This window comes from Calonectris borealis, chromosome 3 (assembly GCF_964195595.1).
Source record: "Calonectris borealis chromosome 3, bCalBor7.hap1.2, whole genome shotgun sequence".
In the NCBI taxonomy this organism is placed as follows: domain Eukaryota; kingdom Metazoa; phylum Chordata; class Aves; order Procellariiformes; family Procellariidae; genus Calonectris; species Calonectris borealis.
In genome coordinates this window covers 1,278,453-1,300,189 of record NC_134314.1, presented here as the reverse complement: position 1 = coordinate 1,300,189, position 21,737 = coordinate 1,278,453, and the positions used below count along the sequence as shown (strand labels likewise).

Genomic DNA, 21,737 nt, shown 5'->3' with positions numbered 1-21,737 from the left:
TTTTTTTCTATTCAATCCAAGTATACACTTGTTTGCAAGACTGCTAAGCAAGAGCTGCCAACCCCACCATGCTTCTTAGTGTCCTTATACAGACCAAGGAAAATGCATCAGCTCCCTTCCCATCTGACACTGAACATCTCTGGAAAGAGCCTTATGGCTTCCAGAGCATGGCAAAAAGTCTGACCTGTTTTCCCCTCTCGATTTCTAGGTAATCCACTCAAAAAACCTCTTGCGCAGTGGGACTTTGGTAGGCTCCTTCAAGATGGACGTTGGAACCGTTTATACCCAACCTGGTAGGTAAACGCTGTTCGCAACCAGTCCCATGCACCATTGCCTACTGCACCATTGAATAAACGTCCTTGCAAGGTAGCCGGGCAGGTGCTAGTTTCCTTGGGTGATGCTCATCTAACTTGCTTATATCTGGGATACTAAAATTAAGTCACCTGGGCCACCCTCTGCGGTCAGGAAAGAGCACTCAGCACCTCCAGAGAAGGTTGTATATCCCACCCTGAAAGAAGGAGTTACAGCCAGAGGCTGAGATGCCCTCTGGGTGTGCTGGTCTCTGTCCACTGACCTGCTGAGGAAGGAAGCCCACGGCGACTTGCTTAGGCAAGATATCGACCTTGCAGATAGCTGGAGGTCATGGGATGGTTCTTGCTCTCTGTGGCTGGCGTTTAAACCAAGAAATGAAGATGTCTGATGTGCAAGGGGAAAGAGTGAGAGGTTGATTAGAGCTGCTGTCGTGTTGCTCACTGATGACAAACAGAGCAGCAATGCCCCTTTGAGGGCCCGGTGCTCGCAGCATGCCAGAGCTGAACACACACCACCCCTTCAGAAAAGAGACCTCCAAAATCACTGCAGGTGGTTTTTTTCCGTGCTCCTATGTCTGCGCCTATTGCAGCGTTCTGCCTCTATAAATAAGCCTGAGAGCTAGGATGTAAATGAAGCCTCCAGAGTCTGCACTTCAGGGGTGGTCAGCAAATGATGCTGGGGGGACCTTAAGGGAGCATCTAGGCTGGTTCTCTGCTCCATAGAAGGATGAAGTCTTTCTAACACCATCCAAAAGGCACGTGAGGCCTTAAAGACTTAGAATCATAGAATCAGGTTGGAAAAGACCCTTAAGATCATTGAGCCCAAAGGTTAACCTAACACTACCAAGTCCACCACTAAACCATGTCCCTAAGCACCACATCTACGCATCTTTTAAATACCCCCAGGGATGGTGACTTCCAATGATGGAGACTCCATCCCCCTTCAGGCAGTTTATCCCATTGCTTCTTGGTCTTCAACATGAGATACATCTTTCTAATAAATTTTTCAGGGGGTTCTGTCTGAATTCGTCACACCTGAAGATGTGTCTTACATTTCCAGTCCTCGGGGTCATTGCTGTGTCTCATTCTGATAAATGACTGTCTTGTCCCCTGGCTTCCAGAGCACCAGTTCTACCACAAATGGGCCATCCTGTCCGACCCCGAGGATCTCACTGCCGGGCTGAAAGGTTACCTGAAGTGTGACATCGCCGTGGTAGGGAAAGGGGACAACATCAAGACACCACACAAAGCCAATGAGACGGACGAGGATGATATTGAAGGGTAAGGATCTGCAGAGCCAGCTCCACATAGCCTTGCTTGGGAATGACTTTTCATGTCTCTTCACCTTGGATTGTGCAATGAGGACAGCATCCCTTCTGGATGAGGCCGATAGCCCTTCTAGTACCCATACTTACCGTGTGTAATGAAACCAGAGGGACCAAGTAAGTTGCTGAAAAGAGAGAACGTGTGGCAGATTACTGGTGCAAATCCAGGTCATATCAAGTACAGACCAGTCATTTCCATCAGGTCAGACCATGTGCTGGTTGTTGAGCTCTCTATACCAACGCCAGCCTGATGTCAACCCACCTGATGTCCCCACTGTTTACCTAGGCTGCTGTTGGCCCTTGGATGGGATGGGGTCTCATCACTCGCTGCCAGGGCAGAGCAGGGAGGTTTGGATGAGGTTTCCCAGGCTGCGTGGATGGGCAGGGCTCCGTGACTCCCCAGAGCATCTAAAAGGCCATGGAAGAAAAATCAGGAGATTTCCAGCCCCAAAACATTTCAGGCTAATTAAATATCTCCAAGTGCAACCACGGGCTTTCAAGTCTACCTCTCAGCCTCTCACCACATAGTCAGAAACCCAGACTAGTAGCAAAATACCAGTGCAGCTCTCTTGATTTATTGGGGATCCGGGGGCTGAGGTACCACCTGAACTATTTTGGGTCATCATTCCATGCTGTAGTGGTGATATTATCCCACTTTTTCATGGACAACTCCAGCAATTCCTTTAGAAATTGTTTTGTTCACAGCATCCCCCATGGCTCTCACTTCTTCCTCTGGAAGAGGAAAGCCACATATGCCAAGAAGAACAACTTGGTGAAGTTCAAGTCTCCCCCCAAAATAATCACCCCAGCTCCCCTTGTGCCCTGATAAAGAAAAAAGGCTCTTCTAACGTCCCATTCATCTGGCCTGCTTTAGACATCTAAATTAGGCTGAGTTTCATTGTCCTCTAGACTCCACTGACAATAATGATTATATCCCTTTAGTGGAATGCACATTGTCCCAAGGGCACCTCAAGGGGCTCCTCTAAGATTTTGCTTATGAAACCACCGCTCCCCATCCCAAAACAGGAGGATGGGCAGAAACAGGACAGCGATAAAGTGTATGGCTGCAGAAACGGTCGTCTTTCCACTCCACAGAGCCTCTGCTCAGAAAGTGGGGCAGCTTCTCCCTCTTTGGTAAGCCTTCCTGACAAACCTGCCAGCCCCAGCAGCTGTTTCCAACCCTATCTGTTGATGTTGCAGGAACCTCCTCCTCCCGGACGGGGTCCCTCCAGAGAGGCAGTGGGCTCGTTTCTACATCAAGATCTATCGAGCAGAGGGGCTGCCCCGTATGAACACCAGCATCATGGCCAATGTGAAGAAGGCTCTCATTGGGGAGAACAAGGACTTGGTAGACCCCTACGTGCAGGTGGTCTTTGCAGGGCAGAAGGTGAGCAAGCTGCGTGCAGTTCCAGGGTGACCCTGGGAGGTAAGGACCAGCCATTGTGCATCTGGCCAGAGATGATCTCGGTTGTTCTGGCATGTAGATGCTGAGATGTAGGGGAAAGCTGCTTTGTTTGCTATGCTTCCCCTCTCTTGTGCAGACTATGATGGGTCTGCAGCACTCTCCAGTTGAGGAAAGGAGCTTGTTACTTGGGAGAGGAGAGTCACAAGACAGAATGCGTGTTTCAGTGGTCATTAGTAAGGGAGCAGTGAGGGATGGCTTGGGAGCTCAAACCCTTGTCAAACATCTACCTCCTCCCACTCGGCAGGGGAAGACATCCATACAAAAAAGCAGCTATGAGCCTCTCTGGAACGAGCAAATAGTCTTCACAGAAATGTTCCCCCCATTGTGCAAGCGGATAAAGATCCAGATCCGAGACTCGGACAAAGTCAACGATGTGGCCATTGGTACCCATTTCATTGATTTGCGGAAGATCTCTAATGAAGGAGACAAAGGTAAAGCTAAGGCGGGAGGCAGACTGAGCTACCTTCTTCATGGTAGAGAGACATCCCTTTGTCAGAGAGTTAGCAAAATAGCCTGGGGTCCTTGCCCACCCCTGGAGACAGCTGCTTCTTGGTGCCCAGCCAGAGAGACCTTGATTCACTGCAGTGGTCCTCTGAGGTCACTGGACATGTGCTCTTTGAAAACCAAGCCCCGTCACAAGCCTCCAGCCTTTGAAAGCAAAGACACCCAAGCACAAAAAATTCATTGCCATGAATGGACGAATATCTGACAGGTTTCCCCATTCACGCACACGTGAACACAGCAGCGTACATGGGCAGGACCAATGTGAGGCCAAAGATGGCTCTAGAAAGGGGACTAATGGGGGGGTTTTCTTTTTTCTTGACTCTCACATTGGCTAACTTGCCCAATGGGAGACTCACCTCTGTCTTTGGGCTGGTGCACTGCACAGTTCCCATCACTACTTCCACTGCAAAACTGTCTCCATGTATGGTTGCAATCATGCAGTTCCATGCACACGTATGGGCATATTCAAGCCTGCGTCACCGTACACAGACCAGGAACGTGACGCCAATCCATGAGTGAGTTTGTATCCTGAGGCAAAGACATGCCCTCCTCTTCGCACATCCCCTTCCCTACTGCAGGCTTCCTGCCCACCTTTGGCCCCGCATGGGTGAACATGTATGGCTCCACTCGGAACTACACCCTGATGGACGAGCACCAAGAGCTGAACGAGGGTCTGGGTGAAGGCGTCTCCTTCCGGGCCAGGCTTTTGATGAGTCTTGCTGTGGAGATCTTGGACACCACCAACCCGGAGATCAACAGCTCCACCGAGGTGCAAGTCGAGCAGGCCACATCAATTGCTGACGTAAGTCACCCCCAAGCCTACAGCTGCCAGTGGTGAGTCTTGGGTCTCAGGCCTCTTGGTTTTTTTTATCTTTGGTCTCACAAACCGAGAATTTCGTTTAGTGTTGTCCTAAGTGTTCTGGATCCCCCTGCACAATGAAAATCTTGCAAGGGTTTCAGATTTTATGATCATTCAAATGCTCACCTCTCTTAGGAGTGCTGGGCAGAAGGAATATCTGAGTGAGGGAGGATCCTAAACTTTGAGATGTTTCTCCAGTTGGAAGTTAGACAAGGACAAAGACAGCCATCTCCTAATGCCAGCTGTCTCACTCCTATCCTGAAGATGGGTTTCAAACAGAAGCCAAGAATCTAATCTATTTCCCAAGCAATTCTGGGAGGGTGGAACTGGTCAGAGAAATTGAGTGGCTGTTTCCTGACAAGAGAAGCCCCACAGCTTGAGTCCTGACATGCACAAACAGGCACATCCAGGCTCGTCCTACCTGCGGATGCCCACATAAGTCAACCCATATGAGCCAAGGGTGTGAAGTCGAAATGGAGAAGTCTGATGGCAGCGCACCCTCTGTGTGAAAGCTCTCCTTCGGAAGTAAAGTGGCTTTAATTCACCTCCAGGGGAAACGAAGCAACCTGGAAATAAAGCTATTCCAGTTCTGAAAGAGCGTCCAGGCAGATGGATCAGTGTGGTTTGATTAATTCAATTTGTGAGTGAACTCAGGCTCGTATTCCTGAATGTCCCTGAGACAGTCCCTCACGTGCAAGGGATGACTGATCTCAGTTAAGCCAACACATTTAAAAGTTAAAATCTTTAATTAAACATTCTCTGCAGTGAGCCTAGAGATGGTTCAGGCTGGGGGAGAGAAAACCCTCCTGGTCCCCTTGAAATCCCGAGCAGTGGCACCTCCAAAAGCCCATGAGGGTGCTCAGAGGTGCCAGGTGATGCACCCTCTGCCCCAGAGGACCTGCCCTCCTCGGTGTCCCTCCGCCGACCTCAACCCTGATCCCTGGGATTTCTCCTGCAGAACTGCACTGGGAAGATGGAGGAGTTCTTCCTCTTTGGAGCCTTCCTGGAAGCTACCATGATTGACAGGAAGATTGGTGACAAACCCATCAACTTCGAGGTCACAATAGGTTGGCTGTTTTTTGAGGAGGGTGGTTTTGAAGCATGCCTAGCAGGGAATGCAGGATATGAGGCCAAGAGCAGGGTTTATTCCCCATTTTCCATGCTAACATGCTAGAGCATGCAGGGCTCTCAGTTTAGGGAGAAGGTGATGGCTACTTTACCGGCACAAGCTATGCGGGGCCCCAAATCATCTGTTGTGTGCGTGCTGTGCTGTGGCCAGTGGACCTGCTCCCTCTTTCACCCTGGCTTTGTGCCTCCTGAGGCTGACCACCAAAGGGAGGGTGTGCGTTGCTACTGGCTTGAGAGGGGACGTGAGCAAGGGACAGACACCCATCACTAATTTACAGCTCCTGGGCATCGTTTCAGAGAGTTGAACTCCACTGTCCCCCATAGTTCCTGCAGAGAAAACTTCTCCCCAGCCTGAATTAAAGTCAAGAGATTGGGCCCAACTGGAGTTACAACCTTCTGACTTTATTTCACATTTTTTCTTGAGGTAACTATGGGAACCAGATCGATGGCATGACCAAACCTATCCTGCGGAGGAAGAAAGAGGGAGGGGATGGAGACCAGGAGGAGTCCGAGCTGCTCCAGAACTCAAGTGAGGATGAAGCTGATGAGGATGGAGAGCTGGTCTCTGTTTCCTCATCTCAACCCGTGAAGCCCCTGGTCACAGACAGGTAAGCATGCCCGCCTGGCCGCTGAAGTGCCACTGGGCAGAGATGTGGTCCTCAGTTCAGACATGGTCTGTAGGTGTTGCCACATGTGCTGGGTGTCCGAGCTCCCACCGCTGTCTGCGGGGGTGAAGTCAGAGATGAAGTCAGAGCCACCACGGGGCCTGGAGTCATTCAGCCAAACAGACCTGGGAGCAGCAGTGGGGATCAGATCTCCACGCCCTGTAAAGGCAGATTAGATACCACGTGTAGATACCTTGTCTCAGACAGTACAGTCTGCCAGCTGAACGTCCACCCCATTCCCTACAGTTCTGAGCACTCCTGATGTCCAATAAGGGCTGAATTTACCTCCCAGGCTACCCTCAAAGGACATCCTTCATCCACCTGGCCAGATATGCACCCAAAACTCATGGCTATCTGATACCTTTAGTGCTCTTCCCCTACGGCAAATAGGGATGAAGTTAATCAGTGGATTAAAAAAATCGTTGGTGGGCACTGAAAAAACCAGGTTCACTCCCATACATATGTTTCGTACCTTCAGGAAACCAGCCTAAAACCAGGTCCTTCCCTAGGATCGCTGCCACCCTTGGTGGCACAACCCAGTACCGCACAGCAGGGAGAAGAGGTCTGGGCTTTGCATCTGTGCTCTCTCTAGCTGCCCGACACACAAAAGCATCACGGGCACCACGTGGAGACAGGCAAAGTCCATCTAGAGCTAAGGCATAGATTTCGGTAGGGAAGGTGATTTGTGCTGAGGCAAGGTGCATTTCTTCATCACTTCGGATCTTAAAGGTCACAGACACGCAGAGGGCAGAGGATGCAAAAAACTGCTGGAAAAAGTTCTTGAGCGTGTGTTAGGCAGGAGATTGGGATAAAAGACTTCAAGTCCTCTCAGCCTCCCTACTTTGCAGCATCTCTCTCTTGGTCAGTCGGTCTGTCCCCATTGCTTACAGTCGTTGACAGCCGCGCTTTGGTGTTTAACCGAACCAGGACTCGGGAAACTGGGTCCTACCCTGGCTCTGCCGATGCACAGCTGGTTGTCAGTGGACAAGTCCCTTCTGTTCCTTCTGCCTCGGTTTCTCCAGCTGTATAATTAAGACTATTTTTTGTGTCTGCTTTACAAATTGCTTTGTGATGTGCAGGTAGCAGTTACCCTAAAATACAGATGTGTGATGCTGGTGGGTGCTTTCTGTCCCAAGCAGCTGGATCAGAAAGCCGCAAACTGAACGGGATCAGCACAAGTGGCTTGGGACGTCTGGGCTGGGCTTCAGCCACAGCCTGGATTTGAATACAAAGGACTAGTCCTGAGGAAAGCTAATTGGATTTAACCTGATGAGATATGCTTAAAGTGGATTTTAACTGTGTTATACGAGTAGATAGATGTTAACAGAATTAACTGGCTGACTTCATTCAACTGGGAAATGAAACAAACCACGCTGAATCCAGGGTATTTGCACTCCAGACAAAAGGGTCTACCTGGGGTTTCCTCACTGGTTTGCCAGCTCCTTGTCAAGGTGAATGCCGAACGGAGATGAGACGCACCGACGCTTTTTGAGCCTGCTCCCTGGGCTCTGACCCTCATGCTGTTTACCCAGATGTCTCCAGCCCCTGGGTGCTGGGAGCCTCACGCTCAACCGTGGGCTCTGCTGACATCTCCTGGCTGGAAACACCCCGATGGCTTCAGAAGGATGAGTTGAAGCTGGTTTTTAACTAAGGGTGATCCCAGGTGCAGCAGGATCTGCAGCGGCTTTACACCAGCTCACGGCCAGTGCTCAGGCAGCCAAGAAGCATGAACCCGTTCTTCAGCCTCATCCTCCCTTTGACCGTACCATGACTATTACTGCTCCAGCCCCCCAGCATATGGAAACTGTCAGCTCTGCCAAGGGCAGAGACCTCTGCCTGCTGTGAAGGCCAGGGGACGACAGGAGATGCTCACCAGCCTTCAGAAAAGGGTGTTAATGCTTTGGTTTTCCTGCTCACACTGCTGCCACGCTGGAGATGTTTGCTCGCTGCTGGGCTATGGGTGAGGTGGTGGGAGTGGGGGCTTCCCTAGTTTCTCTCTGGGCCACCAGGTCTGAGGTGGTAAATTTGCAGTCCCTGGGCACTGCACCCATCCACCCCAGGACTGGCGTTGGGAAGGGTGCGAGGAGAGATGGAGCCTTTGTTCTTCAGGGTGCAATTCACATCAGCCCCCTCTCTCCCACGCCTGACCTCCTACACACCCCCCTCCCCACGGCAGCATTGCCTCCCCGGGAGAGGAGTGGGACAGGGGCTGTTCCTGGCCGGGAGCGTTACCACCACGGAGCATCTCTTGTGCCTCCTCTTGCAGGAACTACTTCCACCTGCCGTACTTCGAGAAGAAGCCCTGTATCTATATCAAGAGCTGGTGGCAGGACCAGCGTCGCAGATTGTACAATGCCAACATCATGGACAAGATTGCGGACAAGCTGGTCAGTATGCGCTGGGGAGGGAGGGAGGCAGCTTGGGGCATGGGGCTGGCATGAGGCGCATCCAGGCTCCCGGCGCATCTCTGCAGCAGGGACAGACAGTGCACGGACCAACTGGCAAACTTGTGCCAGAAAGGGGGAAGTTTCCCAGTGCTAAATGCTCCACAATTTGAATGTCCAAATCCTAGGAGCTCATTGGATTTTCTGTGGGTCGGACCCCACCAAAGGGAGCAGGCTTTGTGCGCCTGGACTGCAGGGGTGGACCACTTGCGTGGCAGAGTCTCCTTAGTAGTCTCAGCTAATCCCCACGGAGCCTTTGCGACAGCTCCGTGCCGGCAGGGTCACAGCAGGATCTGCAAAGGGAGAGCCTGGCAAGTCCAGCCATTGGCCAGCTAGTCTCATGGGGGACGGTGGAGCCATTCCCATCACCCAGAGCCAGGTGCCCGCAGCCAAACGTGTGCCAGACCTGAGCCCTGAGGCCGGCGGGTCTGGAGAAGCAGCAGATGTTTCCCACTGGCAGCCCCCACAGGGCTGCTCTGTGCAGGGATGGACCTCAGGGGGGACCTTGTTCCGCCGCGGGGCTCTGCCCCACCGCCCCCTCACCGCTCCCCCCATCGCCGCTGCAGGAGGAAGGGCTCAACGACGTGCAGGAAATGATCAAGACGGAGAAGCCGCACCCGGAGCGCCGGCTCCGAGGGGTCCTGGAGGAGCTGAGCAGTGGGTGCTTGTGAGTAAAAGATGGGCAAAGGTGGCACATTGCAGACCCCTGCTCTCTGTGGAGAAGGTTGTGAGCGTAAGCCCACCTTGCCTTATCCTCTGGATGATGGGCAAGCATTTCATCGCATTGGCACAACACCGTATCAGCTGCCTTCTGGCTTGCAGCATGGGTGAGGTGGTGCTTACATCTCCACCCCAAAGACCCCAAACCAGTGGTGAAAGCCTCAGTCTTGTGACCTCCACAGGCTGGTACCCGATCGGCACCTACACTCAGCATTGGGTGCAAACAGGCCATTTGGCCGCGATTGCCTTGCAGACTGGGGGGGGACGAGGGCATTTCCCTCCAGTGACATGTCCTGCTGCTGGCAGAGATCCAGCCGGCCACGGGTCCTTGGGGAGAGCCTGTGGACTCCCGCGGGATTCATGCCGCTGACCTTTTCCACCAGGCGCTTCGTGACGTTGGCTGACAAGGACCAGCACCATTCTTCCCGCACGAGGCTGGACTGGGAGAGGCTCAAATCCTGCATGCGGGAGCTGGTAAGTGGGATTCAGCCAGGCAGGGAGGAGGATTCATGAACGGGGGTTGGACCTTGTCAATGCAATGGGGAACTTTGGTCCTTAGGCGTGATGATTTCCAGTCTCTGTGGATTGAGGGTTTGGGGTTTATTTCTGAGAAGAGGAGCTCGGGAGCACTTGGGTCTTGCACAGGTCCCAGGTGCCACTTGGGTCCGTGCTGCTGCCGCCCCTCCACCACACTCTGCTTTGCCTTGGAAAGAAGTCCAGGAGTACAGAGGAGGGGCTGCATTTCTGCCGAACAGCTGAGGAAACTGGGAAGGAGTAATTTAGGGGAGCCCTGCAGAGCACAGCTGCTCCAGGGGTAGATATAGCCTAGACGGTTGGGGCTAGGGGCCCAGCTCCTTGCAAAGGAGTTGGAGGTGCAAAAGAGATGTGCAAAGAGCAGGTGGCTTATCCAGCTGGCACAGCCGAGGACGCCAGCTTCAGCAGCCAGCTGCATCCTGCAGAGCGATGAATTTAACATGTGAAAGCCTCCACATCCCCTTTTCCGAACTGTCAGGTGCTGAATTACAGCAGGGACAGCAGAAGGGGAGAGACTACCCTTAACACCAGGCTAGAAGCCACCCCAAAACGCCCTAAGCACAGCTGACACCTCTCTGTCCTGCACACTTTCCGCTGGGACAGACGTGTCAGGGGTCCTTCCTGCATTATGCCAAGGTTGATGAACGGGTGTCAGAAGTACCATCACCGGGGTGCACATGGTGGGATCAAGGCATCTGCCTCCTCACCACCCTTCCCCAAACGCCGGGGACCTGCCTGGTGCTGCTCCCTGCTGTGCTCCATTCTGCTCTCGCTAATGTGGTGTCCTGGGCTCTCCTTTAACCACAGGAGAACATGGGGCAGCAAGCCACGACTCTGCGGTCGCAGGTGAAGAAGAACACCATGAAAGACAAGCTGAAGCTGGTGCAAAACTTCCTGCAGAAACTCCGGTTCTTGGCGGATGAGGTGCGTCCCTCTGCACGGAGAGAGGGTGTTGTCTGGGTCAAAGCATGCCAACAGCAGCCTGGGATGGACGGAGACCTCTCTGCAAACCCTGTAGGCAGGAGAGGTCTCCGGTGGATCAAGTCTTGTGCAAGGAGCCACTCCAAGTCTACGCACTGCCCCATGCCTCCCAGGCTTGCCTGTGCACTGCTGGGTTGGAACGAGTCGGCGCTAAAACAAATTTAAGAGCCCTTCCCAGCCAGTAACAGAGCTGGGTCCTCTTGCAGCTGAGCTGAAGGCATTTCTGCCAGCCTCAGCCACGGCAAGGCCATGCAATTCCCCGGCTGCGTCAGTCATCGGAAGGTGGCACATGTCCACACAGCGTTGATGTCAGCAGCAGGGAGCCATTTCAGATCCCGGCTAGGTAGGGAGTTGTTAAGGTAAATGGCTCTTCAAAGGGCTGTGGGATAAAGCCCTCTCCTCTTGTAGAACTCAAACCACCTAATTTTTATTGCTGAGCGTACCCTTGCTTCACTCCAGCTCACGGGTAAGAGATAACAGTCCAATATATTAGAGTTGCTCACAGCATTTCCAAAGGAAATATTTTCCAAGTATCTGCAAAATATTTTTTCCTTCTTTCAGAAAATTACACCGTTCCTCTGATATTTTTACAGTTTAGGACTGGGTCAGCCGTTGGGGGTTACTGGCCCTCATGGGAGCTGTAGCTGTTGCACCTCCTGTTCCCGTTTCCCATGGCAGGCTCCCAGCCTCAGCTACGAACCCCTTATTACAGCAAGGCCTTCCTTGGCTTTGGCTCACCACAGCAGAACATAAACCAGACTATAAGGTGTGATGGGACCTGTCCAGACAGGGAACCTCTTCCATAGGGAAGAATGAAGGTATGGCCCCTGCCCTACAGTCCCCATGGCCACTGAATGAAGAGAAAAGGAAAATCTTTAGTCTTCTAATCCAAAATTTTTTTTTTTTAAACTAGAACAAATGTAAATCCCCGTTTCTTTCCTGCTAGGCTTCACTCTGCTGAGCTTAGCTCTGAGCAGCTTTTCTTAAGCAGAAAAGTTTCTGCAGTGGGAGGCTCAAAACCATTTCAATGGCCCTAATGTGGCCACAGGTACGATCCAACTCCTGTGGCATCTGTTGAATTTGCCTTCAGAAGGTCTCCAGCCCCGCTGGTGCCTCAGTGGTCAGAAAGAGCTGAGACACTGACAGGGCTCTTCGCCGGTGTTCACAGCCCCAGCACACTATTCCCGACATCTTCATCTGGATGATGAGCAACAACAAGCGCATTGCCTACGCCCGCATCCCTTCCAAGGATATCCTCTACTCCATTGTGGATGAGGAGATGGGCAAGGACTGCGCCAAAGTGAAGACCGTCTTCCTCAAGGTGCCGGTCTGTCTTTCCTGGGGGAACTGCAGCCAAGAGGAGGGAGGTGGAGGAAGGACAGACGGGGAGGACAGGAGATGGAGATGAGAGAGCTGTGTATCCAATTTTGATGGGGCTTGAATACTAGGCAAAACAGACCCATGCCCTACTGGTACGGGTGGAAGTCTGCTGCTAGGACGTGTGAACCACTGATCTTACCCAGTCCGGTAAGTGAGAAATGTCTGGAAGGAGAGATGTTTGATCCAGCTGGCCACAAGAGAGGATGCTGGCTTAGAAAGAGGAAGCCAACATGGTGGGAAGAAGATAATGCATGAGCCAGAGTAGTGTCACGATCCAAAATGATGAGGGCTGGGTCCCTGGTTTTAAGGGGCAGGGGTAAAAGCAATGCACCAGAAGGAGTTGACTGCTGCAGGAGGTGGTCTGTCCATCTCTAAGGACTTCCCTATATCTATATAAACTCTTCTGTCCTTTGTGCCCAGCTACCTGGGAAGAGGGGGTTTGGACCTGCTGGTTGGACTGTTCAGGCCAAGATGGAGATGTATTTGTGGCTGGGCCTCAACAAACAGCGCAAAGACTTCTTGAGTGGCCTGCCCTGTGGCTTTGAGGAGAAGAAGACCACCAGAGGCCAAAATCTGCCATCCTTCCCACCCATCAGCCTCCTTTACACCAGTAAGAACTTCCTGCCTGCAGTGGGTCTGGGGACAGGACATGGAGAGGGCAGGAGGGAGCCTGGCTGGACACCACTTGGGCCGAGGGCTTCCAGGAGCTAAGGGAGAAATAATTCCAGTTGTCCCAGTCTGAGGGTCTCCACTGCTCCCATGGGGAGCTGGGGTGTGGGAACTGTGCACCCTCTTCCCCACCCCATTGATAGCTGTCATTCTGCACACCACGAGCAGGACATCGAGGAAGTCCGTATCCATTCAGGGCTCATCCGTCACCAGTGCTGGCCCTGAGCAAAAGCGTGCCCCCGAGTCCTCGCTCTGCAGGCTGAGCCCCACGGCTGGGCTCCAGGGATGCGTATCGAGCTGTCTCGCTTCCCCTCTCTCTTGCAGAGAAGCAGGTTTTCCAGCTGCGAGCCCACATGTACCAAGCCAGGAGTTTATTTGCAGCCGACAGCAGTGGCCTTTCGGACCCCTTTGCACGAGTCTTCTTCATCTCCCAGAGCCAATGCACGGAGGTAAACACCATCTCCTGACCTGGAGGGCTGGGCTGGGCTCTGGCGTTGCATGTCCCATCAGCTCTCCAGCTGGCTCCCCTGCCACAGGTCTCATGACTGCTAGTGAATCAAGCATTAGGTTGATCGTGGGGTCCTGGGGTGGGAAAGCAGCCACAGCACTGGGGCTTGACTGTCTCCAGGAGCTCCTTCCCCAGGAACACCTTCACGACATGTCCCCCCCGCACCAGCACACAGCCATCCCGTGTCCCTGTGGGATTCGTGATTCACCTGCAGGTTAGGAGAACATGTTGAAGTGGTTTTTGTGTCTTCCCTTCCCAGGCTGAGGGCTGCCAAGCCTGGTGGACACTGGAAATAATTTGTGTCTGCTTGCCTGCTGTTGGTTTGTTGTTTTTTTCCTCAGAAGAGTCCTTGGGAGATACCCCATGCCTCACTGGTCCAAAAAACCATGCAGCAGCCCACTAGTGCTGCCAGGCACCGGAGCTGCAGCCTGACACATGGCTGAGACAGGCCAGGGCTGGGCTCATTCTCCAGAACTCATCCCTGTGGCTGCCCCATCACAAGGCACTGTTTCACCCTGATTTTACGGAAAGTAGATAATTAAGCAGAGCAAACAAACATCAGAGCAAGGGGTGAACACTGCGAGCTGCAAGGGTCAAGATCTGCAAAGTGTTTCAGACCTTTAATTCCCCCTCTACTCAGACCAGGCTCCAGATCCCATTGCGGGTCTGTCCCATCTCCTGCCCCATCAGCCCTGCGCTCTCTGTAGCACCTTCACCCTTTGATCCAATAAACAGCTGCTGGTCGGAGAGGGCATTGACAGCCACTAGACTGCAGGCAGCTGTAGTGTACACATCTGCATCACAGCACTCTGAATTCTCTTAATAAACAGTGAAGACAAAAGGACCCCTAAAGGGTACAGTGCTGCTCAGCTGGGTTAGCCATGCACCTTAGGAAGAGACAAACTGCACCACAAAAACATTGCTTGCTTTCCACTGCTTATAAAGGAAACCTGGGGTGACTATTCTAAAAGCAACGGAGCCTTTACATTGTCCACAATGTCTGAGATAAATATTTTCAAAGCATCGCCCACCCCAGCACTGCCGATATCCTGCTGCAGGAAAACTGAGACCAACGCCCTGTCTGCGGCCCTTGCACAGGGCCTTAGCTCCTCTCTGGAGCAGTAAGCCTCTCTCCCATTCTTCCAGGTTCTCAATGAGACCCTTTGCCCGACCTGGGACCAGCTGCTGGTCTTCGACAATGTGGAGCTGTATGGAGAAGCTCATGAGATGCGGGATGACCCTCCCATAATTGTCATTGAGATCTATGACCAGGACACAGTGGTAAGATGAATGCCAGCAAAGGAAAATGGTTATGATTTAGACGCTGCAATCACTCCTGGGTCGGAGACAAGGCAGATGGTGCAGAGGATGTGAGAAGCAGCTTTTTTCCCCGACCCTTGGAAGATGGTCCCCCCCACATCTCCCACGGCATGAGCAGCCTCTGCTGCTCATTAGATCTCAGACTCAACTTAATGATATCTTATTTTTGGAGAGTGAAGCAAGAGCTTTTGTGAGGCTGGAGGCAAGGAGACGTTACCTGAGTCTTTCCCTTTAGAAAAGCTGCTCAGCCCTGGCCTCCTTGCTGTCCCAGCCCTAGGCCACCTCCTTCACCTTATTTGAAGAAGCCAGGAGTGAAAGCTGGCACTGAGCTTTGGTGTCCCAGGCCCAGTGGGCTGGTCCTGTTCCGACCACGATGGGGAGAGCTGTGGGGCTAACTTGGGAGACCTCGTGTTGGGTCAGCAAACCCAAGTGCTCTCTTCACCTCTCCAGGGCAAAGCTGACTTCATGGGCCGCACCTTTGCCAAACCGGTGGTGAAGATGTCGGATGAGCACTACTGCCCCCCCCGCTTCCCCCCGCAGCTGGAGTACTACCAGATCTACCGGGGCAACTCCACTGCAGGCGACCTGCTGGCTGCCTTCGAGCTGCTCCAGGTACCAGCTGGCCAAAGCCACCCCAGACCGAGGGAGGGAAAGGGTGGGATGGAGGGTTGCAAGGGAGCGGGGCTTAACCCGTGCTTATAAATCTTAGGTGCTGCAAGGAGCAGGTAGTTCATACATCCTAGCAAAGCTAGAAGGGTTTAGCACAGCTACCAACCCACTGAGAGGGCAGCTCCTGCCCAGTTATGCTGGTCAAGGTGATGTGCAGTGAGTCCCAGGCATACTGCTGGACAGGACACCCCAGCAAAAGTGTTGCGTTAGCCCAAACTCTGCATCATGGGATATGGGAGATGCCAATGGGAGTCCTGGTGTTCTCGGAGATGTCTCAGGAAAAAGGGGTGTGAATTCACAGCAGCATTCCAAGAATATGGTGCAATTTTAGCTGCATAGTCTGTGGGGGTAGCAGAGTTAAACCCTCCTGCTTTCGTGCTTCCTTTCCCGTGCGCTGACACGGTTGTACCTGTATGGACGTGTCTCAGCAGACTCCTGGTGTTCAGGGAGCATGAGACAGCCCAGCTGAAAAGAGAGAGGCCCCAGCAAACCCAGCGCAGGGCTGGTGGGTTCGGTGTGCAAGGACCGACCTGCCACAGGCACCTCTAATGAGCTGAGCACCAGCCCGGGGCAGTGGTCCCAAGGCTGGCCTCGCATCTGCGCGTGTGGGAGCAGGCAGTGCTTGGGGAGGTGGACCCTTGGGGACCACGTGCTCTCCCTCCACCTCTGGGTCTCCCCTTTATTTCAAAGGAGTCTTTGCTTTACACGCCTGTCTGCAATGTCCTCAGATGCCCTATGATGACGGCGCGATCAGGGCAGCCTTGCAGGCTGCTCCTGAGCCTGGTGTCCCACCCCCCAAGGTGCTTGTCCTGTCTCCTTTGCCTGCCAGGGCAGGTGCTTGTCCAAGCCCTTTTTTCCCCCCAACTTGCCTTGCAATGGGGTGGTTTTCTCTACAAACTGACTCACATGAGATATTTGATCTCCCTCATGCCCCGGGTTGGAAACGGGAGCTGAAACCTGCTCCTGGGCTGAGCTCTTGGTCCATTTCTGCAGCTTTTCACCCCCAGCCCAGGCAGATGCAACTCCTCACAGGAAGGAAAGGAACAGCCCTGGGGTTGGGGCGTGTTGGTGGGCTGAGAAGTTTGCCTTGCTGCCGGGTCTGTCCTGTGTGGAAGCACAGCACTGCCCAGCACCTCCTGCTCCTGTGTGTGCCTTCTCCCAAAGAACCTGCACAGTACAGTCAGCTGGATGCTCAGCAACCCTTGTTGCTCCTGCACCCCTGAGACAGCGCGGACCCAGTGCATGAGACCAGGCTGGGCCAGTTACAGCTGAGACTGACAAAAAACCGCTTCCCAGCTCAAAGGAACAGATCCTAATCCATGCTGCATCCCTTCCAGATTGGCCCTGGGGGCAAGTCAGACCTGCCCCCAGTCGACGGACCCACAGACGTGGACCGGGGCCCCATCCTGCCGGTGCCACTGGGGATTCGGCCGGTGCTGAGTAAATACAGAGTGGAGGTAATTCCCCTGGAGCACCAAATTTTAATGTTCAGCATTGTGTGGGGCAGGAGAGCCTGTCCATGGGTGTTTGAAGGTCAGGAGGGCTCTCTGAGGCTCTGATGAGTAGCTGGGCACCAGGACCAGATGTCTGTACTGGCTGCACAGGGAGCTCGGCTGCAGCAGCCCTAAAAGAACAGGGAACTGGATCACTCCTTGCTGTCTTAAATGCGGGCACCGTGGCGAGTCTAGAGCCCTGCAGTAAATGGCATTTGGGCTGAGATGCGACGCAGGGCACATTAGAGAGACACATGGAATGCATCTCCGCCCGCAGCAGTCAGGTGAGCTGCATCCCACCAATCTCAGGCAGAATGCCTCTCGTGTCTGTAGATATCTAAAGGGTGATGCATCCAGTCAGGGTCCCTCTCCCTTGGTTGTCTTGGTGGTGATCCAGGTAATACAGCCAGTGACGTTCATTGCAGAATTCACCCATGGTTGTGGGTATCTCTGCTCAGGTGAGATGCTGCTGACCAGATCTCCAGGATCCTAGCTCCTGGTCTTCCACACATTTGGAAGCAGCTGCTTCAATAAATCCTATTCCTCTGATATGCAAGGTGAATAGAGCCATGGGGAATCAGGACGTGGAAAAATCTCAGTTTAGGGGAACTTTTGGTCATGGTGGCAGTCTGTTATCCTAAGGGAGAGGCAAGTTTCCCCAGTGATACTGATACCATTTTGACAAAGCGATGCCAGTGCTGAATCAAGAGCTACTGTGGGTGGACAGAGCTGGTCTGGTCCTGCTCTGTGGAGCCCCATGGCAGAAGAAGGCTGCAAAGGGAGAAAAGCAGAAAAGGGAGTGTCAAGGGCAGCAGGTTGGAGATCTTAGGCTGCTGCAGATCAGGGGTGGGGTGGATTATGTGGGGTGTCAGAGAGAGACTGTGCTGCAGCCCTGAGCCATGTGGAGGAGGAGAGGGTACCTCGGGGATCCACCACTGCCCAGGTGATGACGTTTTGCAGCGAAGTCCCTGCTCCTGGGGGATGTGGAGAACCAACTCCTTTGGCTCCAGCCCAGCTCCAGCCAGGGGCAGTCCCTCTCACATTCATACTCTTCCTTCTCCTCCTCCTGCCCTAGATCTTGTTCTGGGGGCTGAGGGATCTGAAGAGAGTGAACCTGGCCCAGGTGGACCGGCCCCGGGTGGACATTGAGTGTGCTGGGAAGGGGGTCCAGTCAGCCCTCATCCAGAACTACAAGAAAAACCCCAACTTCAGCACTTTGGTCAAGTGGTTCGAAGTGGTGAGTGATTCCTCTTCCCCCTGAGCCCTCAGCTGAAACCCAGATTTTCTGCAGCCCGAACCATGGCTCCTAACCCCTTGCTTCAGTTTCCTCACAGCCATGGAGGACATAAGCTCCATCCCAGATGGTGATGGCCTTTCTCTGAGGGCTCCCAAGCCACGCTGGAGCTGCTCCAGACTTCCTCCAACCTGATCCCTGTTTTAGTCCCTACTGGCCTTTTCAACCACCAAAGTAGACATCCCACACCAAGCCCTCGATAACCAGCACACCTTTGCTTCCCAGGACCTCCCGGAGAATGAGCTGCTCCACCCACCCCTCAACATCCGGGTGGTGGACTGCCGGGCTTTCGGACGTTACACCCTGGTGGGGTCCCACGCCGTCAGCTCCCTCCGAAAGTTCATCTACCGCCCACCAGATAAGAAAGCCCAGCACTGGAATATGACAGGTACCAGGCTGGGGCCATGGGGACCCGGCCAGTACGGGTCATCGGTGGGGCATTGCGCATGGAGAAGAGGGAGATGGGGAGAGGGTGGTAAGGGCTATGGGATATTGCCTGCTTGTTGGTTAAGCAAGCAGCGCTTCAGGGTTTGGTCAAGGGGGTGAGAAGGCGCAGGGCGTGAGGCCATGATTCCCCTTTGATTTTTTCATCTGTGGGTCTCACCGCGACAACTGTGTGCCCCCCCAATACCTGTAAGACAAGAAAGGCTGGTTCACCCCTAACACCTCTGCAGCTTCATGACTCTACACTCCCAATGTTCCTCAAGACTGGGAGGTGAATTTGCCATGCTCCGTGCCTGCTGCTGCTATTATTTGAGTAAAGACTAGAAAGCTGATTGAGGCCACCCTCTCAATCCCAACCACCACCCCATCTACCAGCACCCACAGCAAAAACCATCACAAACTCACTTTCCCTGCACCCAGCACAGCAGCCGAGGGCTTGGTGAGCCACAGGAATTGCTCATCTCCTCCCAGTCCTTGGTGGAAGTGGAGGCACTCTTGGCTGGGCAGAGACAGGAGGTCTGTGGAGGGATTGCCAAGGGCCATGCCTGGTTCCAGCCAGAGGTCTGGACCTCTGGTTGTGTCCATGCCAGCTGATACTTTCAGGGCAACCATCTTCTCTGCGTCTTCTCCTCTGGAGGATGGTGCAGGTGAAAAAAAACAATCTTTCTCATCATCTGCTTTCCTTTGCTATGGAAGGGGTTTTTAATCATGCTGTAAGGGTCTGTGCTCCTTTCCACCTCTTTTCTTGTCTGACCAAGGTGGTCACGCATCACTCCTGCATGAATCCTGTAGGATCTCACCTAAGCTCTCAGTTTCTCCTCTACACTATCCTTCTCTCTTGTTCTTTCTCTTTCTCTGTCCTCTGTCCAGCTAAACACCTCAATGGCTATCTGGCAATGGCCAATGGGGCCCATCGCTCTCGCCCCACAGGGGAGATCGTTGTCAATATGGAACCTGAGGTTCCCATCAAGAAGATGGAGACCATGGTGAAGCTGGAAGCTGTGAGTATCCGTATGTCAGCACCACTTTAGCATCCCTTTCCTCGCTGAATTGCCAGTCTTTGAGGGATTCCACCCAAACGGAGGCCACCTTGTCCTGCTGAACGTGGGATTGGGCTGATGCCTGGAATGAAGGGCCTTGGGTCATCGTCAGTCCTACAAATTGGCCTCTTTCTGGCCTCTCTGAAATTAGCTGGTGCTTGCTGCCCAGAAAATGGCTGTCCTGGGCTATGCACATTAGACAGCTTTATGTTTTCCCTCAGAAACAGTCAGATGGGAACGAGCGCCCACGAGCACAACCCTGCCCCTGCCTGTGACCAACACAGACACAAGTGACGCATCAGACATTCCCCATCTGCACAGCCGCAGCGATCCTGCCCCTTCAAAGCACCGCACACTGCTCAGTCTCTGCAAGCAGCCAGTCACCCAGATTTCCCTGATACTTTTTTACAGCAGTTTTGAGACGTTCAGATGGCTACGTCAGCTCTTTGAAGTGCCCGTCCAGCAGTCCGGATGGGTGGTCAGCGCGGTGTCACTGCACAGCCACTGTCCCTCAAGTCTGAGCTGTACAGGACACAGCAGATGCGCGTGGCATAGAGCTGATCCAGCCACACAGAGCCAGTCTGAGGCAGCCGAAGCTCTTTAGCCCTGTTGTGCTTGCCCTGAAAATTTGGCGCTGTGTGCATTTGACGGGCAACATGTCCCAGAGGCATCAGGCTTTGTTCACACACTGAATGTGCCTGTGCCCATTTTCTTGCCCAGAACAGGAATTTCAACTCCTCTCACTCGTTCCAGAGCTTCCTCCACAAAAAGAAACAGATTTCTTTTTGCAGGAGGCTCTTTGCAGCAACATGCACACACAACCCCCCAGAGAAGCAGCATATGTGCATACGTGTGCCTCCAGGCACGCTGTGGGCTCCAGATATGCATGGCCCCTCACATGTGCACATTTACAGAAAAGCTATGGCACATACAAAGCCTCACAAGCACACACGTATAGATGCATTCACATACATACACCCCACAAGGTTCCTGCTGCATTTACATATGCGCTTATATGTAGAGTTCCTCGTATGGGCACAAGAAGCTGTATCGTGTACGTCTGCTCACACAGCTTCATGCAAGAGGAGCTACAGGATACGTGTGCATGGGTACGTCTGGAGCGCCCCAGCACCCACGTGCTTCTTGAAATCTGCCATAGTAGCTTGCAGACCTTCCTAGAAGAAAAGCTCCAAGAGAGCAGAGAGGTGTTACCCACGCTGAAGGCCAAAGTGTCTTTCCAGACCCAATCCCTCGCTGCCAAGGGCTGTGGTTGTCCCTTAGCAGAGTGCAAGAGAGACATCTCCCACGCGGAGACGGATTTGGTGTGTGTGTCACAGCAGACGTCTCCCCTCTATGCAGAGCTTTCCCAGCCAGGGCTCTTCATTCACGGCGTTCGGTTCCTTTGTCCTTGGGGAGCTGTCTGTGACTTCTAATGCATGCGTGTGCCAGGGTGTATCTGTACTCGGCTGAGGCTGCGCTGCTAACCTGCTCTCCCTCTCCCTGTTCCCTTCCACCCCGGGCGGCAGAACTCCGATGCGGTGGTGAAGGTGGACGTGGTAAGTGATGGATCTGCTCTGCATCCCCACCCTCCACACCCCATCCTACCCTTCTGTGCAGCTTTCGCCAGACCATGCATCCTCACTAACCCGGGGATAGGTGGGGAGCAGCACCCCTTCATCCCAAGGCAGAGACAGAGCAGCGTTGTCTCATCAATAGATAAGACAGTGCCTGGTCCTTGCAGCTCGGGAAGCTCTTCTGGGCCAGCGCTTCTCAGCCCAGCTGTGCCAGGAGGAGCAGGGCAGGCAGCACCCTGCGGGAGAGATGCTGATCATTCCCATCACAACCAGACACCAGCTGCAAAAGGCTTTATTGCACCACTAAATGGACCCAGGGTGCTCTGCCGGGCAGAGGGAGGACTGCTACCGTGTAAGATTCAAGTGCTCTGGCCTGGGAAATGCATGGATGAAAGGGATGATGGAAAGGA

General features: G+C 53.4%; 1 protein-coding gene across 1 annotated transcript in view; it reads left to right on the top strand.

Moving 5' to 3' along the window:
- The window catches only part of OTOF (otoferlin), a 111,583-nt gene that overhangs the window by 73,052 nt on the left and 16,794 nt on the right, over positions 1–21,737 (top strand). Inside the window, exons 15-35 of the mRNA XM_075144605.1 lie at positions 209–293; positions 1,433–1,592; positions 2,837–3,023; positions 3,346–3,532; positions 4,184–4,407; positions 5,423–5,531; positions 6,017–6,200; positions 8,524–8,644; positions 9,268–9,368; positions 9,805–9,895; positions 10,763–10,879; positions 12,105–12,257; positions 12,737–12,926; positions 13,310–13,434; positions 14,640–14,774; positions 15,264–15,425; positions 16,820–16,939; positions 18,051–18,212; positions 18,495–18,657; positions 19,584–19,714; positions 21,280–21,309. Coding sequence (XP_075000706.1) covers positions 209–293; positions 1,433–1,592; positions 2,837–3,023; positions 3,346–3,532; positions 4,184–4,407; positions 5,423–5,531; positions 6,017–6,200; positions 8,524–8,644; positions 9,268–9,368; positions 9,805–9,895; positions 10,763–10,879; positions 12,105–12,257; positions 12,737–12,926; positions 13,310–13,434; positions 14,640–14,774; positions 15,264–15,425; positions 16,820–16,939; positions 18,051–18,212; positions 18,495–18,657; positions 19,584–19,714; positions 21,280–21,309 — 2,937 coding nt within the window. The remainder of the gene's footprint in view (positions 1–208; positions 294–1,432; positions 1,593–2,836; positions 3,024–3,345; positions 3,533–4,183; positions 4,408–5,422; positions 5,532–6,016; positions 6,201–8,523; positions 8,645–9,267; positions 9,369–9,804; positions 9,896–10,762; positions 10,880–12,104; positions 12,258–12,736; positions 12,927–13,309; positions 13,435–14,639; positions 14,775–15,263; positions 15,426–16,819; positions 16,940–18,050; positions 18,213–18,494; positions 18,658–19,583; positions 19,715–21,279; positions 21,310–21,737) is intronic.